General features: G+C 46.5%; 2 protein-coding genes across 2 annotated transcripts in view; both read right to left on the reverse strand.

Annotated features, from left to right (window-relative positions):
• Positions 1-429: 429 nt before the first annotated feature.
• Positions 430-9,989, reverse strand: LOC117042156. The gene is made up of 7 exons (XM_033141648.1): positions 9,859-9,989; positions 7,813-8,121; positions 3,945-4,238; positions 2,371-2,581; positions 1,085-1,113; positions 791-858; positions 430-668 (listed from the first exon to the last, which is right to left on the reverse strand). The coding sequence occupies exons 1-7, from the start codon at positions 9,914-9,916 to the stop codon at positions 567-569; spliced, it is 1,071 nt and encodes a 356-aa protein (XP_032997539.1). The 5' UTR covers positions 9,917-9,989; the 3' UTR covers positions 430-566.
• A 4,846-nt stretch (positions 9,990-14,835) lies between these two features.
• ABHD16A (abhydrolase domain containing 16A, phospholipase) overlaps positions 14,836-18,294 on the reverse strand; it is a 38,644-nt gene continuing 35,185 nt past the window's right edge. The window contains exons 19-20 of the mRNA XM_033141619.1: positions 17,651-17,697; positions 14,836-15,183 (exon numbers count right to left, since the gene is read on the reverse strand). Coding sequence (XP_032997510.1) covers positions 15,100-15,183; positions 17,651-17,697 — 131 coding nt within the window. The 3' untranslated portion in view covers positions 14,836-15,099. The remainder of the gene's footprint in view (positions 15,184-17,650; positions 17,698-18,294) is intronic.

The raw sequence follows: 18,294 nt of genomic DNA on the forward strand, positions 1-18,294 counted from the left end.
GAAGCGGATCTCGAGAAAGCATTTGATGGGAAAGGTGTGTGTGTGTGTGTGTGTGTGTGTGTGTGTGTTTATGTGTGCGCACGCGCCTTTAAAACACCTTAGAAGCACCATCATTCCCTCAAAGAATTCTGGGAGCTGTAGTTTACCCCTCACAGAGTTGCAGTTCCCAGCGCCGCTTTAACAAACTACAAGGCCCAGAATTCTTTGAGGGGGCAAGAACGCACTTTGAATATGTTTTAAAATAGAGTTGCCATATTCCCCAAAGTGAAAACCGGAACAAAGTTGTTGAGCTTTTTCTTTTTTATATATAATGTGTACACAGCCAGAGAGAGAGAGAGGCAGCAAGTACAAGCAAAAAAAACAAAAACCCACGCCTCTTTAAACGAAGCAGGAGGCTGTGGGTCTGAGGGGGACATGGAGTTTTGAGGAGCAAAAGTCCTGTGTGGGAACCCCTTTGTTCACTGTTTCCGGAGGCTTTGAGAGGAAGCAGCGAAAGGAACTGTGCAGAGGAGATGTAGAAGTTGTGGTTGCCAATGTTGAAGTGTGGGTGTCGGAAGTGACGGGCGTCAGACAATGACCGCATACACCGTGGTGCTGTCTTGAGTGCAAGCAGAGGTGGATTTCCTTCGGGGATATTCCAGCTGTGCATAATGAAGGGAAGCAGGTCCCTGGGTGGAGAAGCCGGCAAGAAAAGAGAAAGGGCGATTTAGGGAGGTGGATGTGCAGAGCCTGCCCCAACTTATATCCTAGCCCCGAGCTCCGACAGGAATGCCCAGCAGCCAGTATTTACCTCATCCAGACTCTTCCTCTGGTAAAGTTCATCGTTTACTCTGGCTGGGTTTATCACAGAAGCGCAGCCTTGGGGTCGGCGTGACGAGTGGGATGAAACAAACATGAAATCATTTATCAGTGCAATCTCTCTGGGTCGTTGTGTGGAACTCCCCGCTGTGGGAATTTCTCCCAACATGAGGCTCTCCAGATATTGTTGGAGTGCATCTTCCCACCCACCCCTGACCACTGACCAGTCTGGAAGGCGAAGCTTTTGTTAAATGGCAAAAGGAAGAACTTCTCATTCATTCCTCACCTGCCCTCTCCTTTCTTCCTCTCTGCTTCCTAGAAAGAAAATTGCAGGAGTCTTAGGGCTACATACATTTTATGGTTGACCGTCAGCAACAGTGGTACTCTGAACTAAACTCTCCACCTCTCCTGAACTAAACTCTCCATCTCTCCTGAACCTGTTTATAGGAATAGATCAGGGGTCAGCAAACTTTTTCAGCAGGGGGCCGGCCCACTGTCCCTCAGGCCTTGTGGGGGGGCCGGACTATATTTTTTTTTTGGGGGGGGGAAATGAACGAATTCCTATGCCTCACAAATAACCCTAGGGTTGCCAGGTGTCCACTATTTGAGTGGACAGTCCACTTTTTTACATTATGTTCACTATTTTCTTTCACAAAATAGTGGACATTTTTTTTTATTCAAAAGCTTTATGATGAAATGGTCTTTTAATACGTGTTAAAATGTTTGTAAGACAATATATAATTTAATTTAATTTAACCCACCCCATCCCACCCCGCTATTTTTTGGAAGCAGACCTGGCAACCTTAAATAACCCAGAGATGCATTTTAAATAAAAGGACACATTCTACTCATGTAAAAACACGCTGATTCCCAGACTGTCCGTGGGCCAGATTTAGAAGGTGATTGGGCCACATCCAGCCCCCGGGCCTTAGTTTTGAGACCCCTGGAATAGAACATTAAGTCTTCATAATGCGTGTTTCCCCCTATACATGGCTACCAATGATGGGGACTGAGAATAACACACTATGATGCCACCATAATACAAGTGCCATTTCATTATACCTGCTGGTTCTAAGGGGATGTTTTGATCTTAACCCTGCCTGGTACTAACAGGAAGGCCCAGATGTGTGTCAACATACAGCAGGGATGTGAACATGTCTTGCATGGAAATGTCAGAGCACTGGTCTCTCTGCTGCAGGGATGAGGGAACCTATGGCTCTCCAGATATTGTTCAACTCCCATCAGCCCCAGGGGTGGGTCTACTCTGAAACTCACGAAGCTAAAGCTTCAGGGGCCCTAATCCCGGAGGAGCTCCAGAAGCAAATTTAGTCCACATTGCTTAAACCTTAGACCTCCAGGGTCCACCACTGCTGTCAGATTCTTCCTCCTTAGTCTCAGCGTTGACCTTGGAGGATGGGGACTAAACTAGAATGAGTTGGCTCCTCCTGTTGTTGGCTTTGGCGCCACCTACTGTTGACCTCCCTGTCTCCCGCCCTACCAGGCTCCATGGACACCAGACAGCACCGCGTTCACCGCCGCCAAGTCCCTCCACGGAAAACACCTTAAACTCACCTGGCTGCCGGCTGCCTCTTCCACATCCACACGGCTGTTCCAAGAGCAGCCAGGACCAGAGCCAGACCAAGGAACAGCAAGGCCCAAATCCAGATTTCGGTGCCCTTCACTCCACCAGCTTCTGCAGGCACAGCGTCCGAAGTCTTGCAAGTGGCAGGACTTGGCGAGAGAAATGGCGCCAAATAGGGAGGCAGCTCAGCAGAAGCAGAACCTTCAGGGAAGGGTTTGGAGGTTGTTTTGAAATGAGGAACAAATGGCGCTTTTTTACCCTAACCTCAAAATTGCCTGTTGGCCTTCCTTGGAAGCACAAAGGCCAGCCAGTGTAGGCAGTCATAGAATCATAGAATTGTAGAGTTGGAAGGGACCCTGAGGGTCATCTAGTCCAACCCCCTGCAATGCAAGAATCTCGATCCTGAGCTAGATGGTCCAATAGCATGACTCTGCTTATGCAGAGCAGCTTCATATGCTCCTATGGACTTGGGATCTTCTGCAGGTGCTCTGGCAAATATCTTTGGTTGGTCCTCACTCCTGAACCTCTGTTACATAATTGATCCCTCATTGTGGAATACCAGCCCTGAGATGCTGGGAATAGCACTTTTGTCAAGGGATAGTAGGAGACAATCCATTTCAGGGCTACAGGGCTGGCTCTTGTGCATCCAAGATTCACATAACTGAAAGCATTTTCATTTAGGCAAGCCGATCCAGACAAAATGGCATGCCATCTTAGTGTGTGTGTGTGTGTGTGTGTTTTAACACTGCTTATCGCTACACATATAACAAAAATGTAAGTATGTCAACACGCTGCAGTTCCCTTGATAGCCCACAGATGGCACTGAGAACAACAGACTTCTGAGAGCAGCTAGGTCACTAACAGTGGCATTGTAGGGTGAGGAAAAGGGAGACGGATATTTCATATACCCTCCAATGTGTTGGGTCCCAAAACTGGGACCCGCATCTTCCTGGGCATGCTCCCACACATGACGTACGCAAGATCATGGAGCCCAAAAGGCACGCTTTGGGGGGGGGCGTGCTCTCAAATGAGAGCATGGAGCCCCCCAAAAGCCATTTTCGGGCGCTGTGAAAGATCATGCCCCTGCAAAAGCGCTTTTTCTGGGGCAAGATAAATTTTGTGGGATCGCAGCACCCAAAACGGCCATCATGCTTTTACATGAAAATGGGATGTCCTGGTTTTACCAGGACACTTACAAAGTAGGTATTGTTTAATACACAAAATGCTTAGAGGTTTCTGTTGATTTAAGTGGTATATCAATCTTATCAAATGAAATGAAATAAATAGTGCTGCACTAGGTGGGATTGCTTCCATCCCTTTGGCACTGAGATGGAAAAAGCTGTACCTGTTGCAGTCTTCCTTTTCTGTGCAAGTCTTCAGAGCCAGGTTGGAGAACATGTGGCCTTCCAGATTTTTGGACTCCCATCAACCGCAGCCAGCATCAGCCAGAGTCCGGGGAGGATAGGAGTTGTAGTCAAAGAACATCTGGAAGACCACAGGTTTTCTACGCTTGCTTTAATGCAGAGGCTGGATGTGAGGTGGATACAGAGTATTTCAGATTTACCTGGGCCCTTCTCTCGGACGGGTGACTCCAAGCAAATTTCAGAGACCCAAGTGTGATTGGCAAGAGAGTGGCATTCCCAGCGCCCCCAAGCCCTCCGCCTGGTGGACAGTAATTGGACAATCACCCCGAAATTGGTCTTCTTGAACCACTGCTCGTTGCCCAGCGGTTTTGAGTTCAGCATCCAGCGAAAAGAGTCTGCCTTGAAGTTGCCCGGCGGGTGGCAGTGACTGCAGCTCAGCCGCACAGAGGAGGCGTTATGCCACCAGAAGGAGACAAAGACGTTGTTGTGGCAGCCTGGGGAGAGAAGAGGGAAAGGGAGGAATTAGCAGGCCGAGCTCCAGGTTCAAAGAGGTCCTCAGCAAATTCCCGTATTTTCCCATTAGAAAAATTAGAATATTGTGGAAAGGTTTGTTTCTTACAGTTGTTGTTGTTCAGTCGTTCAGTCGTGTCCGACTCTTCGTGACCCCATGGACCAGAGCACGCCAGGCACGCCTATCCTTCACTGCCTCCCGCAGTTTGGCCAAACTCATGTTAGTAGCTTCGAGAACACTGTCCAACCATCTCATCCTCTGTCGTCCCCTTCTCCTTGTGCCCTCCATCTTTCCCAACATCAGGGTCTTTTCCAGGGAGTCTTCTCTTCTCATGAGGTGGCCAAAGTACTGGAGCCTCAACTTCTTACAGTAATTCAACTTAAAAGGTGAAACTAATATATGAGATTGACTCATGACATGCAAAGCGAGATATGTCAAGCCTTTATTTGTTATAATTGTGACGATTATGGCGTACAGCTGATGAGAACCCCAAATTAACAATCTCAACTTTGGGGTTTTCATCCGCTGAATGCCATAATCATCACAATTATAACAAACAAGGCTTGACATATCTCGCTTTGCATGTCATGAGTCTATCTCAAATATTAAACTCCAGTAGCTGATGAAAACAATTGCTTACATAAATGGACTTTTCCACGATATTCTAATTGTTCGAGTTTCACCTGTATAAGACATGTATTTTTTTAACCCCAAATTAAGAAATTAAGTTGTTTAGCTTTTTTGGGGGGTAGGGGAGGTCACTTCCGCCAATCGCTCATCCGCCTGCCCGACACTGCCAATCGCTTGCCACAGCCACTGCCGATTATACACCTCGCTGCAGCCGCCAACTGTCTGCCCGCTCGCTGCCAACAACAGCCCACCGGCCCACTTGCCGCAGCCGCCAATCGCCTGCCCACCTCGCCACAGCCGCCAATCACCTGCCCAATTGCCGCAGCCGCAGCCAATTCTTCACGGGCCAAATCCGCACTATAATTTTAAAGCTCTATACAGTGGTACCGTGGTTAAAGATCAGCTTCGTTTATGAACAACTCGGAAATAGAACGCTGCAAACCTGGAAGTAGGTGTTTTGCTTTGTGAACTTTGCCTTGGAATAAGAACATGTTCCGCTTCCTGTTGAGTGTGTTCCCTTTGTAAATCGAGTCCCCCGCTACTATGGGAAAGCACGCCTTGGTTTAAGAACGATTTGGTTTCAGAACGGACTTCCGGAACGGATTAAGTTTGTAAACCAAGGTACCACTGTACAACTTTAACAGCCGAAGATTCCTGGAAACGGTAGCTCATTAAGTGTGCTTATTCCCGTACAACGACAGCAGCCAGAATTTTGATAGCTAGGAACTGGAAGGAAGACAGAGGAGTTACCAACGATAGAAGAATGGCAGATGAAAATGATGGACTATATGGAGCTTGCTGAACTGACTGGGAAACTTCGTGACCAGAGGGAAGAAGCGGTGGAAGAAATTCAAAATGTATTTAAAAGATCATTGTAAGATTAAAATTAGATGTAAGCTGAAAGATATGTTAGACTGTAGATTCAGAAGATAGATTTAAGGTTTATAACTGTTTGAATAAATGGTAAGGATATTAGATAAGAAGAGATGTTAAGGTTAATTAATAAAAAGATGATTTTAATAATGTAAAGAAATTACTAAAGATGATATTCAAGGAACGCAGGAAGAGAGGACGTGAGGAAGTCAACCCACAATGATAAGAAAATAAGAGTTGTATTAAGATTTAAGTATTTATTTTGTATTATTGTTTTTATTGTTTGTTTGTTTATGTTTATGTTATGTGTATGCTATATTTTGTTAAAACTAATAAAAATTTAATTTGAAAAAAGGGTGCTTATTTCTGGAGTGGTAATCCCTCTTCCCAAGGAACTCTGGGAATTGCAGCTCTGTGATGGGAAGCAGGGGTTCTCCCAAGAACTCTCAGCACCCTTAACAAACCGCAGCTCCCAGAATCCTTTGGGGGAAGCCATGTCTCTCAATGTGGCGTCATGGCGCTGTAAACGAACAGAATTGTGAGGAGTCAGACATGACGGCTCACAGCCCTGGCCATCCCAAGGCAAGGGTCAGTGCTGGGGGTCGGAGGTGGTGCTGTCAAGGTACTGGGACCCAGCGGATGCCCAAGGGTGCTGGGTGCCAACACACCTGGCCTGATGAACAGCATTACCTGGCTGAGGGCACTTGTGGGAGAGATCCTAGTTGTGGCTGCATTTATTGTGCTAATTTCCCCCCTAGCTGCCTTCCTACAGCTTAAGATGGTTGGCTTGCAGCTGCTGTGAGGAGAGGATAAAAGGCCATGACAAAAAGAGCAGAGATCCCCAGAGATGGAAAGAAGATAAAGTCCCTACCAGAGAAGAATGGCAGATCAAGTTGATGGATTAAGCCGAAATGGCTAAAAAGACCGGAAGAATCAGAAATCGGGGAGGCCAAAATGTTAACAAGGAATGGGGGGAAATTTATAACTTACCTTAAAAACCATTGTAAACCATTAAAATCGTTAATAGGATTGGAATAACGCTTGTAATTTAATGGTGAATTTTGGATACAATGGAGAAGTAAAAGATTTGGGTTACTATAAAAGATGCAGGAGGAAATGATTAACAGTAGGACCCACAAAGGGGAGGAGGGAAGTCCAGGAGATTCTCTGGAATCTTGTTTCTATGTTGTATGTTGGATATGTGACTGTAAAATTTTAATCTGAAAATCAAATTATTTCTTTAAAAGAGCAGAGATGAAAACAGAAATGAGAGACGTATTAGCCAAAAGGAAAGCAAAAGGGTGAATGAGGGTTGAACCTTTTTAACAGCCCCCACTTGGGCAATAAGATTCCTGCACTGCAGGGGGTTGGACTAGATGACCCCTGGGATCCCTTCCAACTCCCCAATTCTGTAATTCTGTCGCAAGCCAAGAACGAGTTGGCCTTGTCTTCTGTGTTACAGAGGCCAGTCTTCTATTCAGGGCTGGATTTAGGTTTGATGAGGCCATAAGCTACTGAAGGTAATGGGGCCATTTATAGGTCCAGCCGTCCTTGGTCAACAACAAATTGCCGCTGTTTTTTGTGTTGAATATATGCTACATGGTAATTTATGGACCTAATAGGTATCTAAAGCCATTTGCACATAACAAAAAAATGTATTTTATCAAAGTATTTGTTGAACTGAAATACAGTTAAGAAGTATATTAATAGTGAAATACAATTAAGAAGAAGTATATGAATAGTGAAATAATTATTAAGCTCTAACTTAAAACGATTGGGGGCCTATCATTTACATCAAAGGAGCCTACACAACACAAAACACTGTTGCTGTATGTAGCTTTTATTTTATTTGTTTTTTATCTTATATTTTGGAAATGTACATCCAGGTTTTTTTTCCCTTTAATTTTTTTGGGGGCCCCCCAAGAGAGTAGGGCTCTAAGCTATAGCTTGTTTAGCTTACACGTAAATCCGGCACTGCTTCTATTTCAAGAGGTCCTCTGTTTGAAGGCCAGTAGAGAGAAGGCGGACTCTTGTTATCATTTGAGGAAACATACCTGTGGTCACCTCCAGCATGGTACGAGTCTCCGAGTTGGGCGAACGGCAGACGTAGGTCCCTGAATCGCTCATGACCAAATTCCGGAGGACCAGCGATCCCGATGTCTGGTTTGCCAGCCGCTCGTTGAACCGAATAGGAGTCACCTCATTTCCAGTAAGGCTCCAAGTTATTTCTGTGTAACCCTTTTGGACCTCGGCACACCTGGAACTGAGAGGGAGCCAAAACCAACGGGTACGGGGGCTCACGGACTCGCAGGGAAGCGTGGCCTGGTCCCCAGAAGCACGGACGATTCTCTCGGGGACGAAAGCTGATGGAGAAGAGAAATGGAAGTGTTAACGTCTCCTCTGCCCAAGCCCCATCCCTCCTCACCCCACACTTGCAAGGCTCCCCACAAAAGAAGCTGCCTTATACTGGCTTAGCAATGTCTACACTGGCTGGCAGCAGCTCTCTGGGATTTCACACAGGGTTATTTCCCAGCCCTACCTAGAGAGTCGTACAAACCTAGACAGCATCTTAAAAAAGCAGAGACATCACCTTGCCGACAAAGGTCCGTATAGTTAAAGCTGTGGTTTTCCCAGTAGTAATGTATGGAAGTGAGAGCTGGACCATAAAGAAGGCTGTTTGCCGAAGAATTGATGCTTTTGAATTATGGTACTGGAGGAGACTCTTGAGAGTCCCATGGACTGCAAAAAGATCAAACTTATCCATCCTTAAAGAAATCAGCCCTGAGTGCTCACTGGAAGGACAGATCCTGAAGTTGAGGCTCCAGTACTTTGGCCACCTCATGAGAAGTGAAGACTCCCTGGAAAAGACCCTCATGTTGGGAAAGATGGAGGGCACAAGGAGAAGGGGACGGCAGAGGACGAGATGGTTGGACAGTGTTCTTGAAGCGACTGGCGTGAGTTTGGCCAAACTGCGGGAGGCAGTGGAGGACAGGGGTGCCTGGCATGCTCTGGTCCATGGGGTCACGAAGAGTCGGACACGACTGAACGACTGAACAACAACAACCTAGAGAGTCCAGGGATTGAACCTGGAAACTTCTGCATGCGAGGCAGGTGTTCTGCCACTGAGCTGTGACTTTGTGCCTTTGATCTGCCCTCTTGATTCAATCTTTGCTTTGGAGGTTCTGCTGTCTGGTTTATTTGAGCCTCGAATTCCTCCGTCCCGCCTTTATTTCTTCATTTATGATTTTCAATTTTATACATTTCAATAACTTTACAATCATTTTAACATTTCAAAACTCAACTTCCTCCCCCCCCTTTTTCTGCGGTTCCTTTATTTTATATTTTCTGCATATTCCAAATTAACTTAACTTACTCATTTATCCATCTACTTTAAATATATACTCTTATAAAACTGCAGGTTGTTACAACAATCCTGCCGATGTTCTTATCTGTTGCTTTTTTGGGGGGTAAATATTCAATGAACCATTTCCATTCTTTTATTAAAAAGTTTGTTATCTTCATTTCTTATTTTTTCCCAGTAAGTTCTGCCATTTCTGCATATTCCGTAAGTTTTTGTATCCGGTCTTCTTTCGCTGGGACTTCTTCTTCTTCTTTCATAGAATCATAGAGTTGGAAGAGACCACAAGGGCCATCCAGTCCAACCCCCTGCCAATTTTGGGCAAGTAACATTCCTGCCACTGTAGTCGCACACATGAATAAATTTTGGTAGTTCTGTCCCTATAGTTCCCAAAAGCCCCGTATTCCTGCCCTGCGCTTCCCCTCAGTCACTTTCTGACTTGGCAACAGCAGACCCCTCCATGCCAGGATTCTTCAAACGCTTTATTCCCAAGCATCGACACGGGGCCCACTTTTCATTATTTAACCACACAGGTCCGTGACTTGTTCTCCGTTTTCCCATGCCGAACTCTTCACTTACCAAAAAATAAAATAAAATAAAATTCAAAAAAAATCCTACATATAAAGAAATAAAACAACCCCGATGATTACATCCGTGTTTGAGATGCAAACATTCAGGGCCCAATGACATCTTCTCCCAACCACCACTGATCCTTCTTGATCCTCGCAGACAGATCTATTACCGTGCTCTTTCCTCAGGACGAATAATCCTATCAGTATCCTCAGCCAACAAAACTCCATATTGTTCAGTGCTCTGCCATTTATTTCATAACAATGATAATTCCTGAAGCGAGAGGGTGAACTGCGCTGAACAGGAAAGCATGATTCACCGGGAAATGTTATCTCTCCCTGTGGTGGTGTCTCGGGCTTTTCTGAGAAAAGTCTAAAATGAAAAAGAGCTACATTTAATCGCTTCCCTTCAGACACAGTATAACTGGATGTGGGACTTCGCCGGAGAGGAGAATGAGAGAGCCTGGAAGGCTGGCTCACCAGTCAGTTAGGATTATTTCTATTTATGCCCCTCTTCCTCGTCTCTGAGGGCTTCTGGAAAACAACACTGTTCCTGGTGACGGAATTGAGATGCTACCAAATTTCAAAGTACGACATTTACCACGTTTTTGAAATGATAGCATACCCCCCAACCTTTCTCCGATGAAAATAAGAGATGTCCCATCCCATAATGATAATTGTACTATTTATACCCCACACATCTTAACTGGGTTGCCCCAGCAAGTCTGGGCAGCTTCCAACATATATAAAAACATAAGAAAACATTAAACATAAAAAACACATTTCCTTTACAGGATTGCCTTCAGATAGCTCGGGGGTAAGATAACCACACCCTCCAACATTTCTGCAATGAAAATAGGGACGTCCCAAGGAAAAGTGGGACATTCCTGGATCAAATCAGAAACCGGGATGGCTTCTCTAAATCAGGGGTGTCCCTGGAAAAATAGGGACACTTGGAGGGTCTGTAATAGACATTACCATCTGAGGATGGGTCCTCATAAGCCAGTGTGGTGTAGTGGTTAAGAGCGGTAGACTCGTAATCTGGGGAACCGGGTTCGCTTCCCCGCTCCTCCACATGCAGCTGCTGGGTGACCTTGGGCTAGTCACACTTCTCTGAAGTCTCTCAGCCCCACTCACTTCACAGAGTGTTTGTTGTGGGGGAGGAAGGGAAAGGAGAATGTGAGCCGCTTTGAGACTCCTTCGGGTAGTGATAAAGCGGGATATCAAATCCAAACTCTTCTTCTTCTTCTTCTTCTTCTTCTTCTTCTTCTTCTTCTTCTTCTTCTTCTTCTTCTTCTTCTTCTTCTAACCAGCAGAGTTTGAAATTTTACCACTTGGGCGAACCCCCTTTTAGCAGAGGCCACACCTGCACTATACGTGTAAAGTATTACGATGCTAATTTTATAGTCATGCCCCCCCCAAGAATCTTGGGAACTGTAGTTTGTTCTGGGTGCTGAGGGTTGTTAGAAAACCCCTATTCCTCCTCCCAGAGCTACGATTCCCAGAGTGCTTTAGCAACCAATCTCTCTTCCTAGGGAACTCTGGGAATTGTAGCACTGATGGGAATAGGTAGCCCCCCCCAAGAACTCTCAGCACCTTTAACCAACTACAATTCCCAGGATGGTAAAACCATGACTGATAAAAGTGGCATCATAAGTGTCTTGGACGTATAGTACAGAGGTGGCCAAGCAGCAAAATGAGGACACCGTTAACAGGGAGCAAATGAACCGTTTCATTATATGACATGTGGGAGATGCAACAAAATGGTGCAGTGTGGAATGTTACTTTTAGGGGTCCTCCCCCGCCCTCTTCAAAAAAAGGTTGTTAGCATCCTGCGGCTACTAAACTGGCCTGTTTTTGCCTAACTCTGCTTTTCCACAACAAGGGCACCTGCAAATTTGCAAGTGGAATGAGGGTACAAAGGGCAACTAAAAAAAGATACGTTGAAAGTGCCAGTGAGGGTGCAATGAACGAAGCCAAACTATTGTTGTTGTTGCCATATTCTAGGTTTTACAAGGAAAGAACATATAGGACCCAGGAGGGGGACTGCCATCGTGAACAGTGCAATCTTTTGCTTGTTCCAGCACTTAAAAAGAGATGCTCCAAGCGGTTGCAGATGTGCACCCTGGAAGTGTTATCTAAACTCTTATGAATTCTGCTGTGGAGTTTCCAGGAGCATTTGCTGACTTTGCATAAACTGGATTTTATGCCGAATCACTGTTTTGAGCAGTGCGGAACCACAGAACTGTAACAAGAAGGGCGTTAAGCTAAGCACATTGGCCACCTAATGCTGCTTCTCTATAGTCATGTTTGGTGGTGCCGTTATATCCTTCGACCTCAACACTCTTACTTCTGTTGGCGTAGCTTAGAATTGTATTAGTCCCGTTTTTCACTTTGTTTTTGCCGAGCTTCGGGATGTCGAAGAGAAAACCCACTTTCTGGGAATTAAAGGAAGCACTGAAGCAGAATTGGTACAGCGGGCGAGTTCATAGCCTGTGTCCGTTCTCTTGGGCCGATGCCTTGCCAAGGGTACCTCTGGCTCACTTTCTGCCGGAGCTGGCCCAAGATATTTTGGCGCCTGTTGTTGTTGTTCAGTCGTGTCTGACTCTTCGTGACCCCATGGACCAGAGCATGCCAGGCACGCCTGTCTTTCACTGCCTCCTGCAGTTTAGTCAGTCTCATGTTGGTAGCCTCAAGAACACCGTCCAACCATCTCATCCTCTGTCGTCCCCTTCTCCTTGTGCCCTCCATCTTTCCCAGCATCAGGGTCTTTTCCAGGGAGTCTTCTCTTCTCATGAGGTGGCCAAAGTACTGGAGCCTCAGCTTCAGGATCTGTCCTTCCAGTGAGCACTCAGGGCTGATTTCCTTCAGAATGGATAGGTTTGATCTTCTTGCAGTCCATGGGACTCTCTAGAGCCTCCTCCAGCACCATAATTCAAAAGCATCAATTCTTCGGCGATCAGCCTTCTTTATGGTCCAGCTCTCACTTCCATACATCACTACTGGGAAAACTATAGCTTTAACTATACGGACCTTTGTCAGCAAGGTGATGTCTCTGCTTCCAGTGAGCACTCAGGGCTGATTTCCTTCAGATTTGGCGCCTGAGGCAAACCCAAATAATGTGATTTGCACCCTGCCAGGGAACAATGGGTGAGTGAATATCTACAGCAGGAACAAGGCGGGTGGGAATCAAATCAACCTCACCTGATGTTTGAACTGGGAATCAAAGGCCATCAAGGGGGGGAAGGAGCCTAGGAGACCCCTGAGGGCAGCCCCCCACGAGTGTGCAGAGACCAGCAGGGCCTCCTATTCACTGAGAGGCCTCCATACGAACTGCCCAGGCTGGCACCCCAGAAAGGTCGAGTTGGTGCTGCTAACACAGCAAAAACAACGCAAGAGGCAGCAGTTACGAGTTACCGTTCTCTGCAGCCACAGCAGGCGCTGCGATTCCAGAGTGGTTTGACTTCACCTCCAAAGGCACAGTCCGCTGTCTTTCGAGACAGACAGGTGCCAACCATATCGCTGTGCACTGCCCTGGTATTTTGCGAGAGGGCGGTGCATATAAATACTTTTTTTTTAACCCATAATTTGTGGCTGTTAACGGTCAGCAACCTTTTCCTCCAATTTGCCGAAACGTGTCTTAAAAGGACTCAAGTTGGTGGCCCCCCTGGTCAGAGGAGCTTCTCCCATCTTCAACCTTAGCTCTGCTAAGCTGGTTTGAGGAGGAAGGTAAGAAAATAGTTTCAAGATGCCCCACTTAACGCCAGTGTTAAAAGGAGTCATCTCTTCCCTCCGTCTCCAGAGAATTGCCTTAGTATTGCACAGGTAGTTTGTTCTTCTTTGGCAATCACTTGTGAGACCGTAAGTGACTGTGGAGGCCAATTCTGGATCCACACATCCTTCCACAGTGGGGACATTGGTTCCTGGGTGGGAGTTGATCACGGTGAGGGTTTGCCAAGCGTGCCTTCCTCTTAGCACGTTTCTCCCTTTCGTCCTGAGTTTGAGCGTCTTCAAATCCCTTGACACCTTTTGTAAAGGCTGTTCTCCAATTGGAGCGCTCGCAGGCCACTGTTTCCCAGTTTTTTGTGTTTATACTACCTTTTTAAGATTTGCCTTGGGAGAGTCTTTAACCTTATTTTGTTGACCACCAGCATTACGCTTTCCATTTTTAAGTTCGGAATAGAGTAGTTGCTTTGGAAGACGATAATCAGGCATCCAAACAACATGACCAGTCCAACCAGGTTGATGCTGAAGAATCATTGCTTCGACACTGGTGATCTTTGCTTCTTCCAGTACACTGGCGTTAGTTCGCCTGTCTTAGCAAGTGATGTGAATTCTTTTTCGGAGACACCGTTGATGGAATCTTTCAAGGAGTGAGAGATGGTGTTTGTAAGTGGTCCATGTTTCACAAGCATACAGTAAGGCTGGCAGACCAAGGGGCGTAGGGGGCGGTCTGCCCCATGTTCCATAATGGAGGGGGTGACAAATGATCAAGCAACAATTACTGCCCTACTAGGGCGGTTCATTAAAAAAAAAAAATAATGCCTGCTCCAAAGGTCTTATCTTACTATACTTGGGATTATATAGCTATATATGAAATTTCATGCATATCGGTTAATATCTTGACCCTCCTCCACCAAAATAGCTGTTCACTTGGCTGTTCTCCTATGTCGTGAAGGCTGAAATTTCAGTTCAGAGAACACTTACTGTTCCCAACCCTAACCCTGTGGGAAGCCATCTAATTAGACTTTTAATTTGATTTTGAGATGTTTTTAGGAGGTAATTTAATTATTGTTTGATTTTATACTGATGTTATGTATCTGATGTTAGCCATCCTGAGCCCGACTTCGGCCGGGGAGGGTGGGATATAAATAAAAGTTTTTTATTATTATCACTTGTTATTATTCCATTATAAGAAAATATGAAATAACGTAAAACCATTTTAGCAGGGGGAGGGGAATCAATGGGGGGGGGAGTGACAAGAATTTTTCCCCACCGGGTACCACCTGACCTTCCTACGCCTCTGGGGAGGGGGGTTGACAATTTATTTTTTTGCCCCCGGGTACCAATTTACCTTGCTACGCCCCTGGCGCAGACCCCCTACTCACCACCCACCTTTCCCAAGTTACACGGGCTAGGAAAAGACTCAGTAAGTATAAAAAAATACCATCTTTATTGTGAACCTCTACAACTGTGTGTGGTTTTATTTTCTGGGCAAAGGAGGGCGCTGGAGGATAAATATTACAGGGGAGAGGAAGCAGATTTACAGCTTGCCGTAGGATGGTAGCAGAGATGGTCAGACTCACACTCACACACACACACACACACACACACACACAGAAAGCAGATGCACTACGTGGAGTGGGCACATATCAATACAGGAGGCCTTGACTAGCGCAGGGGTGATGGAGGTGCTATAAGCTCCAAGGGAGGTGAAATTCCTGGGTAGGGAGCGGTGTGCAGTGCGTCGCTTCAAAATTTTGGAGGTGCTTCCGGGCCTGTGGAGTGAGAAGGAGAGAAAACAAGGTTAAAGTGGATTTCCAAGGACAGGATGAGGGAGGGAGCGGGGAAACAACATGCAAACTCAGGCAACGGAAGCAATAATCCTCTAGCTTTGCCGGAGAATCGGTAACCAATTGTGAGGACAACGGGGAGGAATGGAAGGAGACAATCCGAGGGCAGAACATACTGAGCTTTGTGATAAAAGTATCTCTGCTGCTCTCCCTGCCCCTCCCCCCAAACTGGTCAGAGGTGAAACAAGGGGTGGGCAAATTTCTCCTTTCTCCTGTTTTTAGTTCACAACGTTTCTGCAGAGTGTGCAATTTTGTTTTATTCTTTTAAAAGTCTCCACAAATTTTTTCTTTCTCCCAATCAACAGGGTTTTGCATCTAATTATGCCTAATAATTATCCCCCCCCCGTTAACACATTTTTGTATGTTATTTTCACCAATATGTACATTTGTACGCATTTTGCCTTCACACACACACACACACACACACAACATTGGAGAAGAATGAAATTTTGAAGGACGGTAGTGTTTTGGTTTGTGCTGGGAAGCACAAATTATATTAACATGAGAACCAAACTCCTCCCTCCTCCCCAGGCAAAACCCAGAACTGCTTTTGCTGCCTGCTGGGCAGACCACAATTTTCTTCTTTGGCGATCACTCGTAGCCGAGTAAGATTGTCTTCCAGGAACATGGTCTTAACAGTGAGTCCGTAAGTGACTGTGGAGGCCAGTTCTGGATCCACACGTCCTTCCACAGTGGGGACATAGGTTTCTGGGCGGGAGTTGATCACGGTGAGGGTTTGCCAAGCGTGCCTTCCTCTTAGCACGTTTCTCCCTTGTGTCCTGAGTTTGAGCGTCTTCAAAGCCCACGACACCTTTGGTAAACTGGAGCACTCGCAGGCCAGTGTTTCCCAATTATCGGTGTTTATACTACTGTCAGATTCTTCCCAGATTGTTGCTCATGAGTAACGACAGAGCCCTTCAAGAACTAAGGCTATTTATAGTGCATTTGCTATATACAGTGTGGAACTCTTTCAAACATGACTGCTCAGTCACCCGCAGAATCCGGAAGTGCCCCTCTCCTGCTCCCTGCCCAACACCACAGCCGCGGCACTCTAAAACGACGTCTGCGATGTCTCCTAGCCCCCCGATGCTGTGCAAGAGCCAGAAGTGGCGTTTCCTCCTCCGATTCCCTCTGGCTGGCGGTGCTAGGTCTCTCCCCAGAGTCTCTGACCCCTTGCGCCTCCCTCTCCCCAGGAGACAGCTCAGGGGATAGGCTGGAGGAGGAGGAGGAGGAGGAGTCCGTGGATAGCAAAGGCTGCGGTTCCCTATAACGTAAAGAGCCTTCTTCCCTCGAGGAGCTGCTTCCCCTGCCCTCCTCCGGGTTGGGATGACCTTTCGCCTCCCCCTCCTCGCGAGGAGGCGGTTGATCCCTGACAACTGCATTTTTAAAGATTTGCCTTTTGTTCACCACCAGCAATACGCTTTCCATTTTTAAGCTGGGAATAGAGTGGTTGCTTTGGAAGACGATAATCAGGCACCCGCACAACATGACCAGTCCAACGAAGATGTTGAATCATTGCTTCGACACTGGTGATCTTTGCTTCTTCCAGTACACTGGTATTAGTTTGCCTATCTTCCCAAGTGATGTGAATTTTTTTCCGGAGACACTGTTGATGGAATCTTTCGAGGAGTTGGAGATGGCGTTTATAAGTGCTCCATGTTTCACAAGCATACAGTAAGGTTGGTAGGACAACAGCATTTTGGCTTTGCTGCCTGCTGGGCAGACCACAATTCCAACACACAGACCACTGCTTCTCAGGGCCCCTTTTGCTTTAAGGCCAGTTCCACCTACACTGAACCCAGGCAAGGGTGATGGTGGCTGCCGCGCCTACTTCAAGAGGGATTTGCCCCCTTCATGCCGAAAGGGGCTATTTCAAGCCAAGAGGGAGCAATCGCAGTCAGCATTGATGGAACAGGCCATGTGCTGCATTTGGTCCTCTATATGCTGATGTACTCCAACTCCCAACATCCCTGACCATTGGGCCATGCTGACGGGAGCTGGGTGTCCAGTAACATCTGGTGATGACCTTGAGGAAAAGGATTCCATCACACCTGCCAGGGCTTTCCAAACATGGGTCTCTCGCTGTTTTTGGACTACAATTCCCATCATCCCTGACCACTGGTCCTGCTGGCTAGGGATGATGGGAGTTGTAGTCCAAAAGCAGCTGGAGACCCAAGTTTGGAAAGCCCTGGCTAAGTCGGTAGAACATGAGACGCTTAAATCTCAGGACCATTCACTGCATGGCATCCTAGGGATGATGCCGCAGACAGGACCTTGAGATTTGAAGAGCTTTGTGGTCATTCATCATGGAAAGCAGTCTAAAAGAACCCTAAATAGACAGCCTTAGCTCCGACAGGGCAATTGAGGAGAGGCGATGTGTCTCGGAACTCACCAGGAACAGTGCAAGCTGCCGTCTTCCTTCAGATGTCATGTCATCACCTTGTTTGGGGGAAAAAAAGAATAAAGGGAAGAGGTTAACAGGATTGAAACAGGCAGCTGGGACTGGTATAGCCAACCCAACAGAGTCCAGTCTTTTATAGGGATAATTCGATACCACAAAATGTGGGGATAATGACTTTAAAACCGCATCATTTATTATCCACTCTTTATCCGTACAGATACCAGAGGAGTGGGGGAAGGGGGAGATACAACACCACACAAACCGTGATAACAAAACCACAGAATAGCTAGCTCTCAGCCCACAGGAGAAGCTAAAACTGCAAAGCAGGCTAATAAGAAAGCTGAGGTAATTTTAAGCTGCTTTAGTGTTTTAACTTTCGTATCTTTTAAAGTATGGTTGAAATCTTTTCCTGATTTTATGGTTTCATCTATTTGTAAAACGCCACAGCGGGTGGCGCTGTGGTCTAAACCACTTAGCCTCTCGGGCTTGCCGAACGGAAGGTCAGCGGTTTGAATCCCCGCGACGGGGGTGAGCTCCCATTGCTTCTGTCAGCCTAGCAGTTCGAAAGCACGCCAGCGCAAGTAGATAAATAGGTACCGCTGCGGCGGGAAGACAAACGGCATTTCTGTGCGCTC

This window comes from Lacerta agilis, chromosome 2 (assembly GCF_009819535.1).
Source record: "Lacerta agilis isolate rLacAgi1 chromosome 2, rLacAgi1.pri, whole genome shotgun sequence".
Lineage (NCBI taxonomy): Eukaryota > Metazoa > Chordata > Lepidosauria > Squamata > Lacertidae > Lacerta > Lacerta agilis.